Genomic DNA, 22,641 nt, shown 5'->3' on the forward strand with positions numbered 1-22,641 from the left:
TTCAATGCACACTTCATTTCCCTTTTCTGAATCACAGTTCAAGTCCCTTTTAGACGTACCCTTGACATCAGCACAGTAGTCTAACTACAGACAGTCCTAACTTTAAAACAAACTACATCAATACTGTATAATGGATAGGATTCAGTTTACATGCCGGATACATATGCAAGTATGTATGTACTTTGCAAAAAAGCACTGGAAGTTAATTAGTTTTTAAACTTATAGGCATATATTTTAAATTTTCTTTGTTCTTTTCTTAGAAGCTTGTTGCTTTTCAGTGCAGCAGTACCGTATGCTACTGTGTTAACAGTATCAGGCTACTCAGATGTGTCCAGAATGTTCTGATAAGGCTCCAGTGCTGAACGCATCCCAAGGGCTCTCTCCTCCTGCCAAATCCTAGGGGAGACAGGGGTGCCTCAGCTCCTCAGAGGATCTGTTGTCCCAACGTGCTTTGCAGTAGGGAGACAGACTGGAATTGCAGTTTAGTCCTTCAGTTCACTGGATAAAAGTCATCTCTATGCATAAGTCCTGTGCACCACCTAAGGTCCTCTTTTAGACCTGCAATTAGGATGTGAAATACATACAAATGGTGTAGAGATCTGACTTTGGTTGCCGGCAGAGGGGTGAATTTCACCTACTAGGAACAGCTACAGCCAGGTTTCTGAATCCACGTGACAGCGCTGAGAATTCGCACCGTTTACTGGCTTGGCTGGGGAATGAAGTTGCTCACACAAAATGTTTGACACTTTTGCAGGAATTTGGCTTATTTTGTACTAGAGAACAGATACGCTATACCTGAATTTCTAAACTTGTTGTACTGGCATCAGAGTAACTAGAAACCACAAAAAATAGCATGGGAAAAAAAAAAAAAAAAGAGAGTAGACTATGTATAGATATATTTACATCTACATACATCTACATATAGAAGGTTCTGTTCACTGGAAACCCTATAAGCCACTGCCTGCAATAGCATCCATCCTAAGGGAACTCTAGAGATGATTCTTAAGAGACTGAGGAGATGGGGTTATGAGGTGAACCCATCTGTGTCAGCACCTTATCCAGCCATTGCAATGGTCCATGCAGGTGGATCTCAATCCAGCAGGGCGTGCTTGTAACATCTTGGCGATGATACTCGGCTCCCCAGCCCTATAAAAGCATCAAAGGACCAAAAAGTGAGGTTTTTCAAAAAAAAAAACAAAACCAACATTAAATCACAACTCTAGTGCTGACAGTCTAACACAGCTACAGGTAGCCCATCACCTAAGATTTAATGCTTTGTCCTAGGGATAATTTTCTTTAGAAACTTTGCTCCTTTTTAAGGTCGTCGTTACCATAGTTATCAGGAACTCTATACTATTAAATTAAAAATGCTCAGTCACACTTCCAGGTGCTGAGACCAACTGGAAAGGCCTGTTCCCAAGCTTGGCTGCCTGCAAACAGCCCATGGGGAATGGTCCCTGCTGTTCGCACCCCAGAGACATGCCCAGGAAGGTCTGCCAGACTGCTGTCTGGCACAGATGAAAAGCAGGCCAGGCCCTGTCATAACACTTTAACAGGAACTGGGAATGATCCTGGGCACTGCTTCATTTATTGGTAGAGAAGCAACCTAATGAGTCTGAGACTCTAGAAGTTCTAGGTATTTATCTGAACTTCTGGAAACTTCCAGCAAGGTTCCTATGTACCATACCTAACCTATGTATAGATGTTTTCCATAGGTTTTCTATCCTTGAGCATGTTCCCTTTTCCCACAGGAGTTCCCAGCTGTCTGCTGTGGGAAGTCCTGAAGTAATCTCTCCAGCTCTTTCAGGGGAAATAAGGGATATGGAGCATCTGACAGAAGATGGGGATGTGATGCTGGCAGGGAGAAAAGAGAACCAGAAGTCCCCACACCTCAAGCAGGCACAGTGTCTGCTTGTTAAGTAGGCAGCCTGTTTTCACAGCAACACAAGACATCCAAGTCACAGCCCAAAGTCTTGCAACCCACTGTCTGTCTCACTGCCAGAACTGAACTCAGATTTCCATAGGGCAAAGTACAAAACGTGGTCCCACTGCAGGACGAGGCTCTTCATTTGTGGGCCGCTGATCAGAGAAGCTGAGCCTTACCTATCGGTATGCTAGTCAGGTGGGTTGATATTCTTGTCGTGGAGGTATATTAAGATCGATGCCTGCCAAAGGTACCTAAATTGTAGAGTGCTGAACAACTTGGACAACTGAGGCTACTAGAACCCGCTTCTCTAGACAATCGGCTGCAAAACTAGGATCAACACCAAAACTAGATGCCATAATAACTGGTCTCAGTAAATCCATTTCACAGAATGGCAAAGGTTGGAAGGGACCTCTGGAAATCATCTAGTCCAACCCCCTGCTAAGGCAGGGTCACCTACAGCAGGTTGCACAAGATCACGTCCAGGCAGGTTTTGAATATCTCCAGGGAAGGAGACTCCACAACCTCCCTGGGCAGCCTGTTCCAGTGCTCTGTTACTCGCAAAGTTAAGAAGTTTTCTTCATTTCTACTTAATGAAGAACAGGGCGAAGAAAGCAGAAGAGTAAGACATGGATCCACCAAAGCCCAAAGAGTACTTTTAAACAGGCATCACTTTTTCTGACCTGCAGGCTAGAAAGGGCCTGTGTTCACAGGCACCTCAGATTAATGTTCTGGAAAAGTTTGCAGAAGATGCCACTCTTTAAATCAGTGCAGTCAGACTTCTGAGTTTGTGAAGTCTTAAGTACTCAGCTGCAGTGAAGATACATGGCCAGAAGGGCAAGTGTCAGAGGAGTCGGTGCAGCTCTACCAGGACAGATTCCAGGTTGCAAGCCCAACCTGCCCGATTTGGAGGAGCCTGAGTGCTGGCAGCTGCCCACCTCCATCTGCTGGCAGCTTCCCCAGGCTCCCGGCACTGCTGCTGCCTCAGGCTGCCGGCTGGAGCTCCCAGCCTGAGAAATGCTCGGAGGACAGGACCCCCTCGGCCTCCTGTATATCACTCTTGGGACGAAGGTAGCCTCCTTCATCCTCAAGGGCCAACATGGACCCGGTGGTGGAGCTCTCTTAATGAGGGAATAAAATGAGAACAACTTGAAAAAACTGTGGTGGTGTTTTGCACAGATGGTGGGAAGAGAATACAGATACCCCCACGGGGAGACCAGAAATGCACCCTCTGTCATGGTGGAGATCAGCTGAGGGGTCCTGCTGCTCCTGCCAGTCTTTCCCACCTTCTGTAGGCAACAGCTCTCTTCAGCCCAGGGTCCAGCCACATCCTGGAGCACTGAGCTGCCTCACGCAGTGGAGCAGGGCCAAGTCCCCTTAGCCCCAAGACCGGGGGGTATGTGGGAGGGAGAGTGCAGGGTTTAGACCTCAGCTTGGAGAAACTCTCTGACTCTCCACTTTGTGCTTCAGCTGCCTCACCTCTGGAGAGGGGACAACAGATATCCTGCTTTGGTTATCAGCAGGGCTTGGTGGATGAAAACTGCTGCCTGCTCTCACTGATGAGACACATTTGCCTGAGGGTTGAGCTCCTCCCAGCTGCTCCATGGGCACATGAACAAAGGGTATCAGAGGCAACAGGACCTTCACCTCCCTCTGTCCCATGTCCTGCCTCCAGGAGATGATACAGTCCTGGCAAGTGTCTCATGTCTTGGTCCCTGCCCATCCCTGCCTCCCAGCTGGTAGCTCAAGCATTGGTGGGGTAAGAAGCAGGGTCTCCAGCACTTTGGCTCTGCTTGCCCTGTGGGCTGTAAGTGACCATGAATCAGGACTGCCCTGCACCTCGGGGCTCTTGGGTGTGCAGCTCTGACAGAAAACATGCTCCCCTGTGCACTGCATACCCAACATCCAGGGGTATTCCTGTCCCCAGACTGAACACACTGGGGCTCACACCTTGGGAGAGAAATAATTTGAGAAGACTGAGTACAGGAAAGGGTTTTTACAGGCCAGGAAGGAAGGACCTAGATGAGCTTTGCATAACCATTTTCCAAAGGTCATGGGAAAGGATTCAAAATAACTCCTTACACTGTTCTTCTGGTGCCTGAGGCACTACAGTGGCTGCTATTGTTTCAACAAAGCAAGGTGATAATATGGCAGCAGTATTATTTAGGGTATCAACATCACCATTTCTGCTGCCATGCTGGGCATGGAGGCAGATAACACATCAAAGAGACTGCCCCTGAGTTGCTCAGATAATGAAAATATTGCGTAACTGGCTACAACGCCTTTACAAATAACATGCCCATTCATGTCTTCCATTAAAGAAAATGCTGTTTGTTGGGTTTCTTGCTTTCTTTTCTTCCCGTAATGCTCGTGTGTGAACAAGATGTCAGTTCCTTGTCAAGAACAAAGCAACAGTGTGGTCACGAGCAGGGAGATTTTGGCTTGGACTCTTGGGAGAAGTTACAAGGCACTCTTAATGATCTGAGAGAGTTAAGGAGACGGGTCCCCAAGGATGGCTGAAAAGAGTCAGACCAGAAAGCTTCATAGGACTCAACTCATCTGCTTTGCAGAACATAGGGGAACTGGTCTTGAGCCTTGAGCAGTTTTGTAGTATGTTAGATGTAAATTCAATCAGCTTGATTCAGTCATTTATATAGAACCAAATCTGCAAGACAAAGGGACATACTCAAGCTACTTCTTATGGTATCTTGCAGGACCAACTGGCTTCTAATGGTGCATATTCTCTAGTTTGCAGGCTGAACATTGCTGCTAGCTCTCCCCAGCAGCATTATAGGAAGTCAGTCCAGCATATCTATAAACAGTCTTGAAATACTGTTCTTTGGGGTTTAGATGCTACAATAGGCACCTAAGTAAATCCTAAGTGCTAAAAGGAGTCAAGAGAATTTATTCTGGTGAGAAGGCCATTCAGAAGACTGATACATCACACACAGAGCAGTCAGACTGCAAAGTTCAGATACGAAAGACATGGAAACAGTGATGGCATTGGTGGCCTCCTGTCTCTGCCAAACAGCAGGGGGAAAGGTCAGACGTTCTTTTGGGTTTTGGATACTGCTTGCAAGAAGCCCCTTCTGGTCGTGTGGCTGGCCAGAGTGAATGTCATCAGAAATTAAGACAATCTCTTGCCAGGGAGCAGACAGGTGGCAAAAAACAATTCACAGCAAACTCAGTGGGGGCTGAAGGAGAGCCCAGTGTTTCTTGACTGAGACTGTACATACCAGTCAACAGTAATGGTGAGACTGTAAATTAGTCTAGAGACACAAGGACATTCTTTTCAGATCTATGGCTCTGCCAAGCTCTATTGCAAACCAGTAACGACAGGAGAGATCACAACTGCCTAAAATATGTGCTACAACATTTACATGTTGCTAAGCCTCTCTAGGTTGAGCTCTTTATGCAATCAATGGGGGAACATCACCATGCAATCTGTTTATTTGCCACAAAAAGCCTATGGAATCTTTGAAATCTAAGAAATTTCCAGGTTGACCACAAAAGCTACTGATTTTAAGCACCTAGAAGGCCATACTGGAAAATAGGCAGTCTGAATTGCTGTTTGCAAGTTGGGTGTCTAAATCCCCACTTGGAAGGGATTTGGTGGAGTTTAGCTTTGCATCAAAGCTAGCCAGTGATGGGATTTGCCTTTTCAGAAATGTAAGAGAAAAGAAAGAATCCTTACTTTAACAAAGCTCATTCGAATAGTACACATCTTGGTCAGCTCATACACCACTTCAAAACCATGATTGACTGACTGGGCAAGCAGCTGGGCAAAGAGCTGGTTGTTGAAGATCTTGAGACTGCAGCCACTGGGGATCTTGCAGACAGTGGCTGGGTGGAAACCATGCTGGTAGTTACAGTTGCGGCTTTGCACAAAAATACTGCTGTCACTGACACATTCAGCATAAACTTCCCCACCAACATAGTAGAGGTGAACACCTTGAAAAAGAAAAAAATAACATGTACTAATTTTCCACTGTTCACACCACACTGTATGCTTGTAATTCTTTAACTATTTTACTGGTGTGGGCGTACAAGCCCACAGGATCATTCCAGGCACTCAGTGCCTATACATTGCCTTTTAAAAGACAGTAAACTGTGTACATATCCATGTATCTGTACAATGAACCCACCAGCATTGTCATAAACACTATTTTGAGGTCCTGGTCTAGGAGACAAAAGTCTTGGCACATGATGTTTTTCTTTGTTTCTCAGTGAAGGTTGGTTTACCTCTTTAATGCAACAGCATAGTACTTTATGACAAGACACACACACACACAAAAAAATAGCAAACATATGTCAACCATATACAAAGCATGAATCAAACTGTCAAAGAACTGGCAAACCTGTTACGCATTACACATCTAAATGTATTTTCACTGTCGAGCACTTGCACGCTGACCAAGACCCACTTTATTGCACGCTATTTTTTTACTATAGGATCCTACCTCATGGAGCATAGTGTGTAATTAAAATAGCTTTTCTGCATTTTGCTTTATCTACCACATCAGAACCATGTATTTGCATTTATGTGACATGACTTACTCATCAGATCCTGTTTAAAGTGACCTTTGGCAAGAAAATGACTGATTTCCTTCTGGGCTTTTCAGTGCCCGAGTGACTTACCAACACTAACTCTCAAATTTTTAGATGGAAGCATTTCTGTCCAAAGACCCTAGGATGTCTGCTTGCATGAAAATACACCCAAATTAGTGGGAGAATTTATCTTAGCCCAATTCAGCAACCTTAAAGTTAGGGATCTTGTGTAAGCTAATTGTGTAGATGCCATCTCTAATTGATAGATGATGAGAGGCACTGTGAGCAGATGATTCACTCCATCCGCTACAAAGTGCAGGCTTGCAGCCAGCTTAAACTGATGGAAGTCTGTGCAGGTGCTGAAAAGGCGCTTGTTCCCTGCCCCTGCTGCTTCTTCCCACACCTGCTTTCATGCTGGCAGCAATGGCTGGGGATTGGGCAGCCATCCAGACTGAACCAGCTAATAAACTTGAAAACAAACAAAACAAAACAAAAGAAGATTTATTTGCAGCGAGATCTTCATCAGCGCAAGCTTGGTAATGGGGACCCAGACTGCTTAAACGTGAGCATGAAACCACACCCTGAAGGGGGTCAAGTCTTCCTGTGAAAATGCCTAGACATTCACCCTTCCCATGGCTAGATCAGGGGAGAAGAACCCCTCCCTTGTCCAAGACAGGTGGAAGAACTCAGTTCTTTGTTCTCATAAAAACCACCACTAAATGAAAATAAAATCCTCCTCTCTATTCCCAGGTACAGCATTCAAACCCTTACATACAAATGCACAGGTTCACAGAGTCTCAGTGGACTGCCTGCAAAGCTAGTGATAACTATGCTTTAATAATTCAGTTGTAATTAGTTTTATTCCTATTGTCTGTCATACAAAAAAGACTGGTTGCATATTCCCAGCCTGTTCATCATTCTGTGGTCATGACAGCAAGGGGCAGCAGCACATCCTTAGGACAAAAGCAGCCTCTAAACAGAAGTGGGAAAGGCTCAGGGAAAAGCAGGTTGAGTGGGAAAGGAATCTGGGAAAAATACGCTCTCACATAGACTTCCAGGGTGACTCAGATGGGAACCTTAAAGTCTGTCTTCAAGCCATCACTTGACTTTTACTTCTATGCACCCACGAGATCTCAAATTAGATGTAAGTGGCGGGGGTGTGGCTCAGAGCACATGCCAGTATTGCGGTGGGAACACTGGTGAGATGACAGCTCCGTTAGACCAGTCATCAGCTCCAGTCCAGATGCATTGGACATTATGGGGTGCTGCACATTGTGACTGCTATTACTTGACCTATGTTTCCTTTCTCTTCTGTGGAAGATGGATAAAAGGGAAGGACTGAAAACACAAAGGTCCTAGCTGACCTTGATGGAGTCCATGTAACTTTCTGAAATAAACAGATAGAGTGAGAACACAGGGTAGGGAGAGAAGAACAAGGACATAAATGTTCACCACATTTCAAATCTTCAGGTATGGCTACTGATTTAGTGTGACCACACTTCTAGGTGCTAAGGCAAAAAATTTTAAAGGCTGGATTTTCAGAGCATATTGAGTAATCCAGCTTCTGAAGAAAATGAATGCTTGCAAAGGCATATATGTATTATATGTATCTATGTACCATATATATGTACTATAATAACAATAACATCAAAGTCACTTCTGAAAGTAGAGGCTACAATTTGCTTTTTCCTTGTGGACTTTTTAAAAGAAATAAATACAGGAGTAATGAAATGTTAGTGTATATTTCCATTCTTCTGGTATTCATTCACCAGAGACAAGCACCCTCAAGGATGCCAAGCAGCTGAATACATATTTGTGGAAGTCCAAATCAAGGGTCCATATGTTTTAGTGAAATTTCATTGCTCTCTGCCGAAACTGGAAATTCAGCAGTCTCCAGGCATCCACATCTTTTTGACACTCTGATCAGAAGTCCTCTTTTTGTCCTTGAAGTCTGACTGCTGAAACAGGTCCAATTGCTAGTAGATGTTGCATTGTGTTCTGGATTGTTTTTAGCTTTGATGTGGTTTTTTCCAGGAAACCATTTCATGCTGATACACTAGATGACAATTCAATCACATATCCTTATCCTACTGAGCTAATCTTGTTTACTCACTCGTTTTTCTCCCATTTAACATGTGACAATTGTATCCATTTCAGTAGCTTTCATCTGTCCAGCATGCCTTTGAACTACACTTGGAGCTGCTCTGTGCTCTTCTGCAGGCCTGTACTAGTGCCACTTCTACTCCACTTGAACATGTTTTTTTTAAGATTTGCATAAACAGGGAAGAGCAGTAAAATTGAGGATCTCTGATATACTAAGCTCCTCTCTGGGCAACCTGCTCCCTTCCCTTGGGCAGATTCCTAGTGTAACACTTTAAAGGACTTTTAATTAATGAAGACAGATCTTCAGTTTTGAATGGATGAGGACCATTAGCATTTACCTCATTTTCTTTCTGTTCTCTTCCTCTTTTTGGGCAGAAAGTCACAGGATGTAACATCCTCAAGTAACAGCTTTGACTGAGATCTTTTTTCATTCTTCCTTTAGGGCTGGGCTCAGCTTTGATCTACACCCCTCTGACAGCTTATGCTGATAGAGAAGCTTTGCATTCTTTTCTGAGTAAGTTAGAACTAGATGTACAACTCATTTCCACCCCTCACAACAAACTACTATGACAGACACTTGTAGCATCACACTGGCTTCACACAGTGCACCTGTAACACAAGTGCTTTCCCTTCTGGAGAGAAGTGCAAGAGCTAAGTACAACACCTCCTGCGCTAGCCTTCAGGTTCACTGTTGTTTGTAAAAACTATGTCACATTTGTCTCAGAGCTTCCTCGTATTCAGTCATTCAACACTAGACTATCAAAAGCAAATTAAAATACTGCTCTAGGCCTGGGAAATGAGGTGAGGTTGACAAGATAATAGGAGTGGAACAATTAGAGTTAATTAGCCCAGTGGGAAATCCATTCCCAGGCAGCTGCTGGTGAGAGGCTGGATTGGCAAGATAATGAGTCTAGACTGGATATACCAGAACAGGCAAAGCTTCACCTGCACAGAGAAGTGGCCAGTACAGGGCTTCTGACTCACTGCCACAAACAACAGCAAGTTCTGGGAGAATATCAGGCCCTACACAGCCCTAGTGAGCTGGGATGGAGCATGTGTGGCCGTGCATGTCCAGGTGTGGTGCCCTTGTGCTTGTCACCAGTACATATGATCCTGCATGCACAGTGAATACGTACACCAGAAGGGGAGCATACAAGGAGAACTTATACGCTGGAGGGAGAACCCAAGACTCAGTTTTACTGGTGAGAGGTTGACAAGACAGAGAATCAGACTGGTAGCGTGGAAAAGGCTACAAAGGCAACTCTGGTAGAGTTCTTCAACTAAGTAACTCAACTACTAAGTGTTTCATCCATCTCCCTTTGTTATTTGGTGGGAGGAGAACCAGCCCTGAGGCACCAGCAATTATGCTTTTAGTGGCATTTCAATGGCAATATTCCCAGTTGCCAGAAGCTCTAATAAATAAAATGAAAATACATACTGTTAAATTAGAACACACAACTATAAACAACATTTTTCTCTTAGCTGGCCAAGTAAATAGCTTTTGCAAGGAGTTACTCTGCTGATTGTTATCCAGTCAGAAAAGAATCAGCTGTTTTTCTTCTATTTCAAAAGTAATCTCAGAGCTTTGGTTTTAAGACAAGCACATCTGATAAATCAGCTAGGTTTGTTACTGCAATGCACGACTCTCTCAAACTCCGAATATTCCTGAGGAGAAGGGATTTCCTCTTACCTTTTCCTATGTGTCTCCTGGTGTTTTCTATAGTAGAGTTGCGGTTTACATTTGAGAGCAGTCCCAGGCAGAACCTGTTTTTGTTATTTGAGGGATCTGTAAAACCATCTATAAGGATGCTTCGAGAGGAAGCCTGGAACGTCTCCCCTACCCGGTTGTTGAGTTCATAGTAGGCAACTGAGCACCAGTGTTGGGGTTCCTCATAGCAAACAGGCCGAAAGTCTGTAGGAAATAAAGTTAATCAGCTGCTCAGGCCTCAGTAATATTTTTAAACAGTCATTCTCTGCTTTCTCCCCGCCCTCGCCCCCCCCCCCCCCCCCCCCCCCCGCGCCCGGCTCTTCATCTAACAGTCACTTATGTCACATTTTACCTCAACAGCAGCTTCTGTTTCTTCTTAATTTTATGACTGAAGCCCGAAACATGCAAAGGACTGGTACACCAGCTGAACTCTAAGCCTCTGAGGAGTCCCACTTGTTCTTAAAAGTGATAACTCCACTGCATTAAATTAAGCACATGCTGACATTCCTTGCTGAACCGGGGCCCAGTCTCTACACTGAAAATAGTAAGGGATACATCTGCTCTGCACACCAGCAGGAGCTAGGGATGACAGATGGGCTCAAAGAAAGTCAAAACTGAGCCAAGTCTTCAGCCTAATACCAAACTCTGAAGTGCAGAAGTAATCAGTCACTCCCCCCAGATTTTGCATGCTTTGGGGCTTTCTGCTTCCGTGTGGGACCATAAGCAAAATGTCAGCAAGGTCACTTATTTTGGACCTACCCCTGCCCAGGTTTTCTAACTCAGAGGCAGAGAAAGACTCAAAATGTAACACAATCTCTGAGCCTCATTTGTCCTACAGAAATTAGTGGGAAACCTTATCCTGCCTGCCCACCACAGGCATGTTAGCCCCCCTGCCCCCAGAGAACCTTTGTGCATAACCTCTAACAAACTTTCAACTAACGTTCACTAGGGATCAGGGATGGTAAACTATGGTAAAGAGATTACAGTATCTTGACAATTTATTTAAAAGTAACTGTGTCTGATAACTAGTTATTGTCTGGCCATTCTGTGTACCCATCTGTAATTAGCACTGTCACCCTCACCTTCCTTCTGCTCCATTTCTGTGATACATACATGTTCCTCACTGTCTCAGAAGGCTGGCATTACTTTTTTTAACGTGCATGTCTGTGCACAATGTTGGCTCATGCCATAAAGGACATTTGTTTAGGACTACAATATGCTGGACTAAAAGAACAACGGTGACTTTTCCTTTGCTGTATCAGGAAGCCAAAGGAAAACCCAGCAGAAGAACTCCATTTCCCCTCGCTGCTCTGCAGCAAAGGGCTTTGAATGGTGGAGGCATCCCCTGCCACTAGTAGTCTAGCGGGAGTTGAGATCATTCTGGAGAGGTCACGATGTTGCTTCGAGGGGAGCAAGGAGGATCCCAGACCCTTCCACTCTAACTACCTATGCCCTCTCCCACTAAAGCATTCTTATATGAGGACAAAGAGTTTGGCCTTCTGTAAAAACCTCTTTCTACTTCACTAGGTCACATCCTTTTCTTTTCTAGCCAGCCAGTAATGTAACATTAACATAAAGATGGCAGTAAGAAAGGTCCCAACCACAGAACTTTAAAGTATTTGAAACCCAGAACTGAAGGTGATAAAGAAATCAGTTGTGATATTGATAGTACTCTTGTGTGTTATATTGCCTCACCATCCTTGATTTGATATCTTTGTCAACATAGGCAACAGTATTTGCTTTCATTAACAGCTTTCTAACTGTAATAGTCCATGGATGCAAATAAGGTCTAAACTCTGTAAGTTTGCACATAATTCAGTGAATTGTTAAATCAACATATTCTGCTAGCTAATGTGTAGGTCTCACCCACAGCCCTACTGCAAAACTCTCTGAAACCTATTATTGCAGATCACTGAACCTTCTTGTTCAAATAACAATTATTTTTGCTTAACAGTTTTTCTTTGAAGAATAATACAAATGGTTATTTACTTTCAGCTTCTCCATCGGCAGATTTACCTCCATTGGGCAAAGACAGCACTAGTTGACTTTCAGCTATTGCATCCATTGACCGCCCATTGTGGGTTCCTGGAGGTTCTCTTGCATGGTATGGCGGTGGTGGAGTTTCCACTATTAGAAAGAAGCAAAGAAAGAAAAGAAAGAAAAGACACCTAAGTCAACAGGTTAGTAAAGTCTCCCTGGCATTTACTGGTGAATACTTAAATTCTTCAGCACTGTTTAGCTAGAGAAGGACTGGAAACAGAGTATAAATCTGAACCTGACCTCCCTTCAGTCTCCAGATTACGATCATTACATGTTCAGGGAGGATGGGAAGGAAGTGCTGCCACACTGGACATGCTGCACTTGAAAGAGAGAGGGACAGTCACAACAATGCCTCAGGCCTAGACCACCGTCCAGACAAGCTCTCTGTTAACACCAGTTGTTACTCTAAGAAAGTAACACAGTTTGATCCTTTAATTCCAGACTTCTGTCACATATTTAAAACTTGAAGAAGATGATTTAAGAGAAGAAGCTAACTTTAACTGACGCTCTGGGAGAAAGCTCTTTTTCTTCACAGGCTATAAAAAAAGCCTATGGAAAGTCTTTACACTCTGAAATCAGACTTGGCAAAACTCCCTCCAGATTTGTCCTTTTTACCTCTGTCCTACAAGGAAAGGCTGGCCCTCTTCTGGTTTGTTCAGTCTCATATCAAAGATCAATGGATGTGAGGAAAAAATATGGAGAAAAAGTATCAGCTGACAACCTGCCTGGCTCCTGATTTGTTTCATTTATGGCACAGTAAGCTAAAAAACAGTAGGTGACTCTATAGTGAGGATTCTCAAGACAGACAGGAGGCTTTAGAAAGCCAAAGAAAAAGGGACTGCATTTTCATATTAGAAAATGTCGACATTCACTGCATAAGCACTAAAAGCATGCAGTTTTATCAATCTGAAGAAAACTCAGTGGGCTTATGTGTAAATTACAGCCATATAGAAGCTTTCAGGACTAAAGGTCTCTTTAAGACCACCAGGGTTTAACTTGGTTCCAGGTTGAAATTTTCTCTTGTGTTCGGAGTCTGTTGGCTGTCCCTCAAAACAGAGCAACTTTACTCAAGAGTGGATAAATGTGGACCGTCTCATAAAACAACCATTGAATCTTCCAAGGAAGTACTGCACAGGAATGTTATTCTATTGAAGCATTGTTCAGGATTCAGCAATTTCATACACCATATGATATTTCTAACATATAGATGACACAACCCTCCCACAAGCTCAAACAGTAAAACAAAATCAAAAAGGAGTGGAAGAGACTACAAGTCACAGAAAGGAGTATAATGTGGTTATGCAGGTATTTTTGATGTCTACACCTAAGCTAGTCACTATAAGCTCTCCTTATACCCACTAAAGAAAAATAGGCACCTGCAGACACGGTGCATCTCAGTTACTTTAGATATACACCTTGAGATGCAATGTATCTTGTTCTACGAGTGCCTGTTTTTCTCCACTGATTATAGAGAGTAGATATGATTGCATGAGATGTAGAAATTTGCATTGTTGACATCTCTATTTGGTCACACCAATCCCACTCGAGGTTCTTGATGCAACTCCAGTTGCTTTAGATAGTCTTCCATCCCTGATTGTTACACAGGCAAATTATGCTTATTAGCATGCCCTGTGCTGTGATACACTGAAGCTCAGGTTGAGCCACTTCCATTTTTAAGTAGCTTTGCAAGGTCCCAAGTTCAGTTAAATGCACAAGTCAGAGCCATTACATAGTTGGAATGGGCCTGATTTACCTGTCAAGACCAGCTCCACTGAATCAAGCTTGGCCACACAGAGGGGAAAGAAAAAGATGGTAGAGGACAAACAAGTCCTACTACTTGCTGAAATGTTGCGATGTTGCTAAATATGATTTAATCTGAAGTACAGGTCTAGAGAAGAAACAAACGAAGCTCCAGTCAATGAATGGAGAGGAAAGGAAAAACATCACACTGTATTGTAAGTGTGCAGCTTAAAAGGAGGTTCAAATACTACAAATACCTTGTGAAAATAAACACCATTCTTGCACTTAAGATCAAAGTAGGCATATCATTAAGGACACGAATTTAAATGTTTTGTAGTTGGGACATTAAAACATTAACTACAAGATTCTGACCTGAATTCATCTTTGTGAAAAAGCTGAGATCATTGAAACTATTTGAGAATTACAACAAAGTGCAGAAGTGAATCTCAACAATGTTTTGATATTCAAGGTAGCTCTCAGCTGTGTTGCATGATGCCTTCTTGGTGTATTTAACAGCAAAAGCATAGTTAAATTCTCAGGTAATTAGAACAGCAGTAAGTAAGGAGCTCACAACGCAAACAATCTGAGTGACATAACCCTGCCAACCTCAGAACTGTGGAGCTGATGAAACACATTCCAAAGTCATAGGAATTTGCCTGGTGGCTTCACCAAGTGTTGGGTCATATTGTTTAACACCTTAATTTCCTGAAGTTTATACAGTCAATGGGATCATTAAACATTAAAAAATATTTCTGTGTACCAATTTCCCCATTTTATCCTGTCTCTCTTGATGGAGTTCCTAAAGGTCCCTGCTCTGACCACTTCTATTAGAGGTGCATAACTTAAGTGTTGCAAGTACTTTTTGCCATGGATTGTATCAGAAAAGCTTGGATGGGCATCTTTAGGCAGAAGGTGGCCTGGCACACCTGCTCCTCTCCTCAACTTTCCCCTTACAGTAACCATGAAGTCTCACTCAGGCACTTCCAGGAGTGGGATGATTACAACTCTTAGTCCCTTGAGCATCCATCAGAAGGACTGGGAGACAACACTAAGAGACAAGAAATTGCGTTCCAGATCCATCCTGTCCAACACTTCAATCTGTAGCTACAGCCTGCGGGGAGCACACAGAATTGGCACCTGACCCCAGGCCCTGTCAAGAACCTATCTGAAAGCCGATTCTTACCCGTGAGCTGATAGGGACTTCCTGGTCCAGAAGAGCTTCCTGGTGAGTTGGGGTAGCTGATGCTGTTAGGCGACTGGGAGAACATGTGGCCGGGTGATGATGGAAAAGGGGTGCATGGAGGATGCTGGAAAGAATCAGGATAGGTGGCATTGTGCGGCATCAGCGGCTCGCTGTGCAGAGAAGTGTTTCGAAACTTGGCAAGGAGGCTGAGGTGAGGGTTAAACTCGCTATGTCGTGGAACGAGTACAGGAGGTAGGACTGAAAATAAAAACAAGAACAGAAAGAATCTGGTTGAGACTGCACTCTTGAAAGTATATCTTTTTGTAAGTTAAAAACACGCACATTCCATGCTGCCCAAATATTGATGTCTATATACAAGTCATTGAAAGGCAACAAACCTGTTCAAAAACAAGAATAAAAAGCTGATTCTTGGACTTTTTTTTTTTTCCAGATTTGCACCTAGTTGCAGCACTTCCATAGGCAAAATATGGACTCATTCCTGACTTGAGCCATAATACCATAATATTCACAGATACGGCAGGCATACACAGCCCTCTTACAGAAATGCAAGTGGCACGTTTCTCCCTCTCAAAATTATCTATTCCTTCCTTCCTGGAAGACTGAACATACCAGGAGTTTGCTAAATATTATCAACGGGATTTGCCAAAACCACAGCCAAGTCTAATAACAATTAATAATGCTCCACAATACACTGAATATTTTACTACCAGTGTTTTACAAATGGGCAAAAGGAAGCACAGACCTGAAGCTAGACATCAGATTTAAAAGGTTTTCAGGTACTTGAAAATGCTGCCAGCCAGACAGTGGGATCTTTAAAAGGAAATGTAAATGGCAATTCAAATATTGCAGCAACATTAATTTAGCTCTTACAATATAGTTAGAAAAGATCTAGCATGAGGAGGCAAATGTCAATGGTTGGTAGCTAAGACATGAAAAATGCAGGTCAGAAAACAAACTGAAATCGAAATTCACCCCTGTAAAAATTTTTCTAATAGAAGATATCACCTCTCTTCAGAAACTCGCTTCACTTACATCTCATACTGTTGGTGCTGTTAACAGCATTGCTGCATTGAGAAACTTAAAGTCGACCCAAATTATTTTGGATTCTGACACACTAGGAGTGAGAGCAGAATTGGAGTTAAAACACTTTAGAAAACCCAACTAGTGAGTTATCTATGAAGATGCAGCCCCTAGGCTGGAACACAAAGAGGCTTGCTAAATAGTTCTGCATACGGGAGTTCAACTTGAGGCTTTAACTGGGTCCTCCATAGTCCTTGGGGGAAGAACAGCACCTACAGTGGGCAATTCATATACCCCAAGATTTCCCTATTAGTTACTAGCTCACATAGTGCCTCATTATCTTAGCTAAGGCCTTAAACACAGGTAGGGAGAATGAGTCCCCAGTTGCTGTCTAAAAGCCATCAGAGAAGATAAAGAGGGAATTTGAGTTATTGTGACAAGGATGAATTGTCTCAACACTGGGAACAATTCAGCGGGCTTGTATTGATTGACCTAGGGTCCAGAGTTCCTCTGGCCTAAAACTCAGCAGCACGTAATCTTTCAGTCTATCCTTACTAGCTTATGGAAACAAATAGCATGTGTGCTCTTGGTTATAAATGCTGACAGGAATATATGGTTTGAACGTGTTTTAACATATTGTTTGGGCCCAAAAGCTCTGTTTAGGTAAGGACAATTCTTTTTAGGTAGGTTAGCTAACACATTTTAATTACAGCAAGCTCTCATTTATGCAGCATAATGAAAGAGTGGAATAATTGCTATAAAGCAAATAACATATAGATAATGCAAAACACGTGCATGAGAAGAGGCTGTAGGAACACCCCCCTTGGCATGCAGCCTCAGTGCATATCGATTGCTCAGATGGCTGGGGCGGTTTAAGCAGGAGGAGGAGGAGGACCAGTGCCTGGTACCAACGGCAGGTTTACAGCTTCTTGCTTGATGTAGCACTACACTGAAGCTGAGGCAGGGTTAAACCATGCTCCTGCCCTCCCACCGGCATACACAATTTGGGAATTTGCCAGTCACATGTGAACTGAAGAACTGAGCCCTAAAAACATACAACATTTTGGACTGATGACAGGGGATTCCCTGCAGAAGTTAACTTCTTATCTGCCTGGAAACACAGGCACTGGGATACCTGTTAAGAGACTATATGTAGACCCTTCTCTGGCCCTATGTATTTCTAATTAGCTTCTGGCCAGCACAAGGATGGTGCTCTGGAGACTACTTTCCTTCTGCCTCTGATATGCCCCTACCTGTGGGATGACGGTTGTCACCCTCTTAAGCCCTTTGGTAGAGACAAGTATTTCTGCTTCTTCAGCTCTCTGGATTTCCTAGATTCTCCAGGTCGGACTTATAGAGGCAGTACAGGTATTCACATCTGAGATGCATTGCCTAGTCCCTCAGAGATCTCTTCATAGCCAGTGGAGAGAAACAGACTCTTTCACTGCTCAGTTCATCTGCTCTGTATTGGGACAAGACCAGTATCACCACTGCAGATGTGGTTTCGGTGAGCTGGATCCCTCCCATCCCATGCTCCTGTGAGCAGCTCCAGGCTGTGAGCTGCTGCTGCTTCTGGAGTTTTCCTCTGCTGCTCCATGAAACTGGTATGATGCTTGCCAGGTCTGCTGCTGCTCAGCCAGCTCTGACCAGCAGCCTTAGGAAACAGGGAACTGGTGATCCCGTTGCACCCAGCAGAGATGCTGAGCAACAGACAGCAGTGCTACAGCTGTGCCATGCAGTGCTGGGAGACTGGCAACTCGCTGCAGGTACCACTGCTAAGGAAGAGGCTTTCTTCAACCCTGTGAGAACTCAATGAACTCCTCTAAATGAAAGCTGAGAATCTGGATATGTGAATAGCACTTGCCAGGGAAAGCCTTTGACTCGCCCTGAGTGAGTCAGCAAGAGGAATTTTCAAGCCTTGAACTCCTTCCCAGCTCTGACCAGGGTACTCTTAATTTCTGCTCTGCTGTACAGTTTTTGCCACCTCACTCAATATTTCCACTGACTGCTCTGTGGCTACCTAGATGGCTAAAGCCTCTGTGGTGACAAGGAATTCAGAGATCTTCTTGTTTGTGGCTAAAAATTCCCGAGGGCCTTGTTCTCCTTGTTCTTTTGGTAACAATGTCACTCTCCAGGGCTCAACCACTCTGAAGGAAGTGTGACCAGAGGCAAAAAACTGAGCGACTGAGTGCATTGGAACCTGTCTGTCCTCGTGATTTACCTGCATTGCCTCTACTCAGTGGGGTCCTTTTCCTCTACCTGCTGTTCTCCACCGAGAGCCAGGGCTGGATCCTTCTTTCTATGCATGCCCAAGTGTTGATGATCTTTGTTCAACTGAACACAGATTCAGTCATGTCCGAGTCCTGCCACTGCCATTCCTGCACTAGGCTTTCTCCTGTTCACTTCAGCTGCAACAGTTCTTGCTGGAAGTCCAGCTGTGCCCAGAGCCTGTGACTTCAGGTGATAGCAAGCAAACTATCTGCCTCACAGTTTAATTCCAGGTACAACATCCACACTGTGATTTCTCACACATCAGCCCATCTTTGTAGAGTTTACTGCCTTTGGAGACCTACCCTCTTGTGACATCCATCTGTTCCTTACGCTTACGACCATTCATAAACATCAAACACATGGCAAACAGCGAGATCATCAAGTGGTCTTCCAACCGGGAGGCTACCACATCTTAGTCCCACTTGGGCTTGACGAAAGCAATCAGTTAGTCTAAGTTCATTTAGGCTCCTGATGTCTACAGCAATGGGGCACATTAGAATTGGCAATATCTACACATGAATGATCTCATGTAAAAATAATAGGATATATGTTTAGGCAGTTTCTAAATTTTTCTGAAACTGCAGCTTCTCCTGACAACAAACCATTCAGACTTCTGACCAGCTCTTTGAGGCAAAACAATGAAGGGGGAAGCAGAGCCTAACCACCATCTCCTTTAGGCTAAGTGGCCTAGTCCCTCCCTGCAGTGGGATGTTGCACAAACAGAGGAAATATTTGCTGCTTTCTTCTAAATGGCACCTGCTCCTCAGCAGACCTGAGAAGAAATCTGCTGGAGACACTGGAAGCAGCAATAAAAGCTACGCATACTCTGCAGTATTGGTCAGCATAGACTAGAATGTGGCTGGGCAGCCTGAGGATATAGCAGAGAAAATGAAACCCCTGATTCTCAGACCAGAGCTTAAAACTGCTCTCTAGGAATAGAGGTCTAGGGATCTGCCAGGCCATTAAAGAAAGGGTGAGGCCCTCCCATCTTCAACACAACTCATTCATTCTGAATGAGTTAACGGATCAGGTCACAGGGTGGTTGACTCAGCATGAGAGACTTAAGTGATGGAAAGTGAGCCTTGAAACAATGGACATGAGTATGAAAATAATACTGGCTTGTGGATTATCAAAAATGCACTGCTGACTAGTTTCATGGGTGGAATCTTTAGCTCCAGAGGATGAGACTCAGAGAATCTCACATAAGCCTAAGATCACCAACAGCCAAGATGCAGAAGGTCTCCTGTAGTTAAAAAAGGAGTGTTGTTTAAACAGACTGGCACCTAGATCAATAGCTCCCAGCCTTTTCTGTGGTGATCTCATTGCTGCCACTTCTTCCTCAAGCTTATTTCTTCTCTTGCCTCACCACCACCTCCTTGCAGTACTGCTTTCTAACTGCCTCTGGCCTGGAGCTGCGTTACCGCCACTGGCAGTGGTGTAAGTTATCTCTCCTGCCACTGCCCCAGAACATCTGAGTAGGTTGTAATCCTTGCTGCATCTCTCCTTTAGCAGGGAGGTGACTCATTTGGGAGCTTCAGCTCCTAAGCTGTCCCTGTAAGAAGAGCGGTAGGGGTGAATACAACAGTCCAAGAACAATTCCCGTGTCCTGTGGAGAACTGGCACAGCACAGGTTGCATCCTCACCACTGCACTGTCTTTCTGCTCCAAAACAAGGTGGTCACGTCCAAAATGCCCAAGGTCCCTCCTGTGGGCTAACCCCTGCACCCTGAGAACTGCTAGTCCATGCGCATGGGTCAAAAGTGTGCCCTGGAGCACACTACCAATTCAGCGATACTCAGACCAGCACCTTGGCCCCATGTCATTTACTAGTAGAGATGTAGCCATCCTGCTGCACCGGCGAACGATAGAGACATTTTCACAGCTGAAACCTTCCGAGTTTCAGAGGCAGAACAAGCAGCTTTGGCAGCCATTTAGCAGCTGCTGCATTATCCCAGTACTAGAGTTTGTTAGCCCGCACTGAACAGACTCCATTAATTACACTGGAGTTACACCAGAAGAAATGAGAAGACACTAAAGACTGTAGCCTTCAAGGAGAAGGATACACAAAATGGGATGTTTTTATAAGCATCTTTTCTTAGATTCTTGAAGAGTTTATTTTAGCAAGGCAGGAGATCAGCTCTTTCCACTGAAAACTGTTGACAACAAGCACCACTCACTGCAGCTGTAAAATTTTAATTGTGACAATGTTTACAGCAGTTCAGCTACAACTTCAAAATGACAACTCTGCTGCAGTGGAAGGATTATCAGAAAAGGGAGCAGCCCCCGTTGTTTAACAAATGTTAACAAATGTCTTTCCCTTATTTCATCTGTGTGAAAAGAAACATCCCACAGTTCACTTATCCGATCCTAATGTCACCTCAGAGTAAAGTTCATGCCAGACAAAGAGTAATCACAGAATAATAAGTATACACTTACCAACCATATCCATTAGTAAATTAAATTACTGTGATTTTTGGCAGCAAGGGAGAGCTAGGTTAGACATTAGAAATCATTTTGAACTGTAAGGATAGCAAAGCGATAGATTCACTTGCCTGGGGAGGTTGTGGAGCCTCTACCACATGGGATTTTTAGAGCTCATTAGAAAAACATCTGTCAAGAATGTACCTGGTAATTTGTTTTGGTTTGGGAGTAGGGGCAGAGAAGAACAGGATGACTGCTCAAGATCTCTGCCAGCCTTGCTTTCTAAGATTCCTACATAAGTCAACACTAAACACTATAATTTTTTAACAGCTGTTCATTGACACAAAGCCCAATTAAAAGACCCTTCAGTGAGGTCCTAAGTTTTCAGTGCTGACCAAGTCCAGTCTAAAGAGGATCATCGGTAGAAAAATTCAAAGTTTTATGGGAACTCGGGGTATTTATTTCACATAAACTATCCATTTAGGTAAGTAAACCCCACTGAAGGCAGGCCACCAGGTATTTTATGAAGAATCAACTGACCTGTTTTCATATCTGCAGCAAAATAAGACATCTTACTGCAACCCTGACCTTTAAAGAGAGAGCTAGTGATTCTGTGGATTAACGAGTCAATTGTCGGTTTTCAGACAATGAGACATAAATCTAGCCCGGGCGGTAAGTCTAGGATGGTGCGTAGACTTTCTGCGAACAGACACCAGTCGGCAGGGGAAGGGTTCAGCGAGCAGCCAGCACCCACGTCCACGGCGAAGCAGCTCGCTTTCAGCACCCTGGACAAGATCCGGGCACCCTCGGGGGTCCGATGGGATGAGACCCCACAGGGTGAGGAGCTCCTCACTCCCTTCTTACTCCTGGCTGCCGGAGCTGTGATGCCACTGGGCAGGGAAAGACCCAGGGTCCTTCCATCAAATGAAGCCTGCCTTTTCAAATTTCAGACCACAACTCAGTAGGATGCACCAAGACTAGACCTGCCACTGCAAGAGCTAAGAGAGAGATGCGAGTCATTTGCAGATGATATAATTACCTGGGGTTTCCACCCGCCGGTAATGGTAGGGGTTAATGCACACTTCTTTCTGTTTTGAGCCAAATGGGAACTCACAACATTCCAGTGGTTTCAACTCATGGTGAGACTGTAAATCAGGCCAGCGCCACACTCTGCAGTATATGACGTGGGGAAGCCCCTTGCGGTGAGATACCTGCAGCCGCCCATCCAAGGAACGTGGGATCGTGACACATTTACTGGGCTGACCTGGGCAGCTCAGAGCTCTTTCCAGTTCCTCCATGGCACCTTTTTTCTTCTTTAACTTCTTCACCAAGGAATCAACAGCTTTTTCTGCCCACTTTTCCTCTTCATCTCCTTGTTTCCAGCCCAGCAGCCTTTTCACTGCAGGGCTGGTGAAGGAGAACAAGGAACTGATAGGGGTGCTGGAGTGCATAAGAAGCAGAGATTACAGACGAGCGTCAACGGAAGCACAAACTGCTCTCCCTCCTTGCAAGGCTTACACAGCGCTTCCACAATATTGAGATGGATGCTTCCTTCAAAGAAAGGTTCTTCCACACATATGTTCTTACAGTCTTAGGCAGTGGTTACATGTAATCCAATAGGGTGGGCCTCAGAACTTTCCAAACATGAAGAAGCCTGGAATAA

At 44.2% G+C, this 22,641-nt stretch overlaps 1 protein-coding gene across 4 annotated transcripts; it reads right to left on the reverse strand.

Moving 5' to 3' along the window:
- Positions 1–1,002: 1,002 nt before the first annotated feature.
- On the reverse strand, positions 1,003–22,429 carry SMAD9 (SMAD family member 9). Of its 4 annotated transcripts, none has more exons than XM_086481899.1 (6): positions 22,018–22,429; positions 15,247–15,504; positions 12,300–12,410; positions 10,266–10,487; positions 5,619–5,875; positions 1,003–1,146 (listed from the first exon to the last, which is right to left on the reverse strand). In XM_086481899.1, exons 1-6 carry the CDS (start codon positions 22,427–22,429, stop codon positions 1,003–1,005), a joined length of 1,404 nt encoding a protein of 467 aa, XP_086338025.1. The 4 variants fall into 4 exon arrangements, with proteins under 4 accessions (XP_086338025.1, XP_086338024.1, XP_086338026.1 ...); XM_086481898.1 differs by having other exon boundaries at positions 12,273–12,410; XM_086481900.1 differs by lacking the exon at positions 12,300–12,410.
- Positions 22,430–22,641: the final 212 nt, after the last annotated feature.

Source organism: Leptosomus discolor, chromosome 1 (assembly GCF_034619465.1).
Source record: "Leptosomus discolor isolate bLepDis1 chromosome 1, bLepDis1.hap2, whole genome shotgun sequence".
NCBI classification, from domain to species: domain Eukaryota; kingdom Metazoa; phylum Chordata; class Aves; order Leptosomiformes; family Leptosomidae; genus Leptosomus; species Leptosomus discolor.

Excerpts from the sequence above, each read along its gene's own strand:
- SMAD9 (XM_086481898.1), bottom strand. The coding sequence starts at position 22,429 with ATGCACTCCAGCACCCCTATCAGTTCCTTGTTCTCCTTCACCAGCCCT. Across the intron at positions 10,488-12,272 it reads TGCCGATGGAGAAGCTGAAA|ACTTTCGGCCTGTTTGCTAT; the intron begins GTAAATAACCAT and ends TATTTCCTACAG. Across the intron at positions 1,147-5,618 it reads TTCGAATGAGCTTTGTTAAA|GGCTGGGGAGCCGAGTATCA; the intron begins GTAAGGATTCTT and ends ATGCTTTTATAG.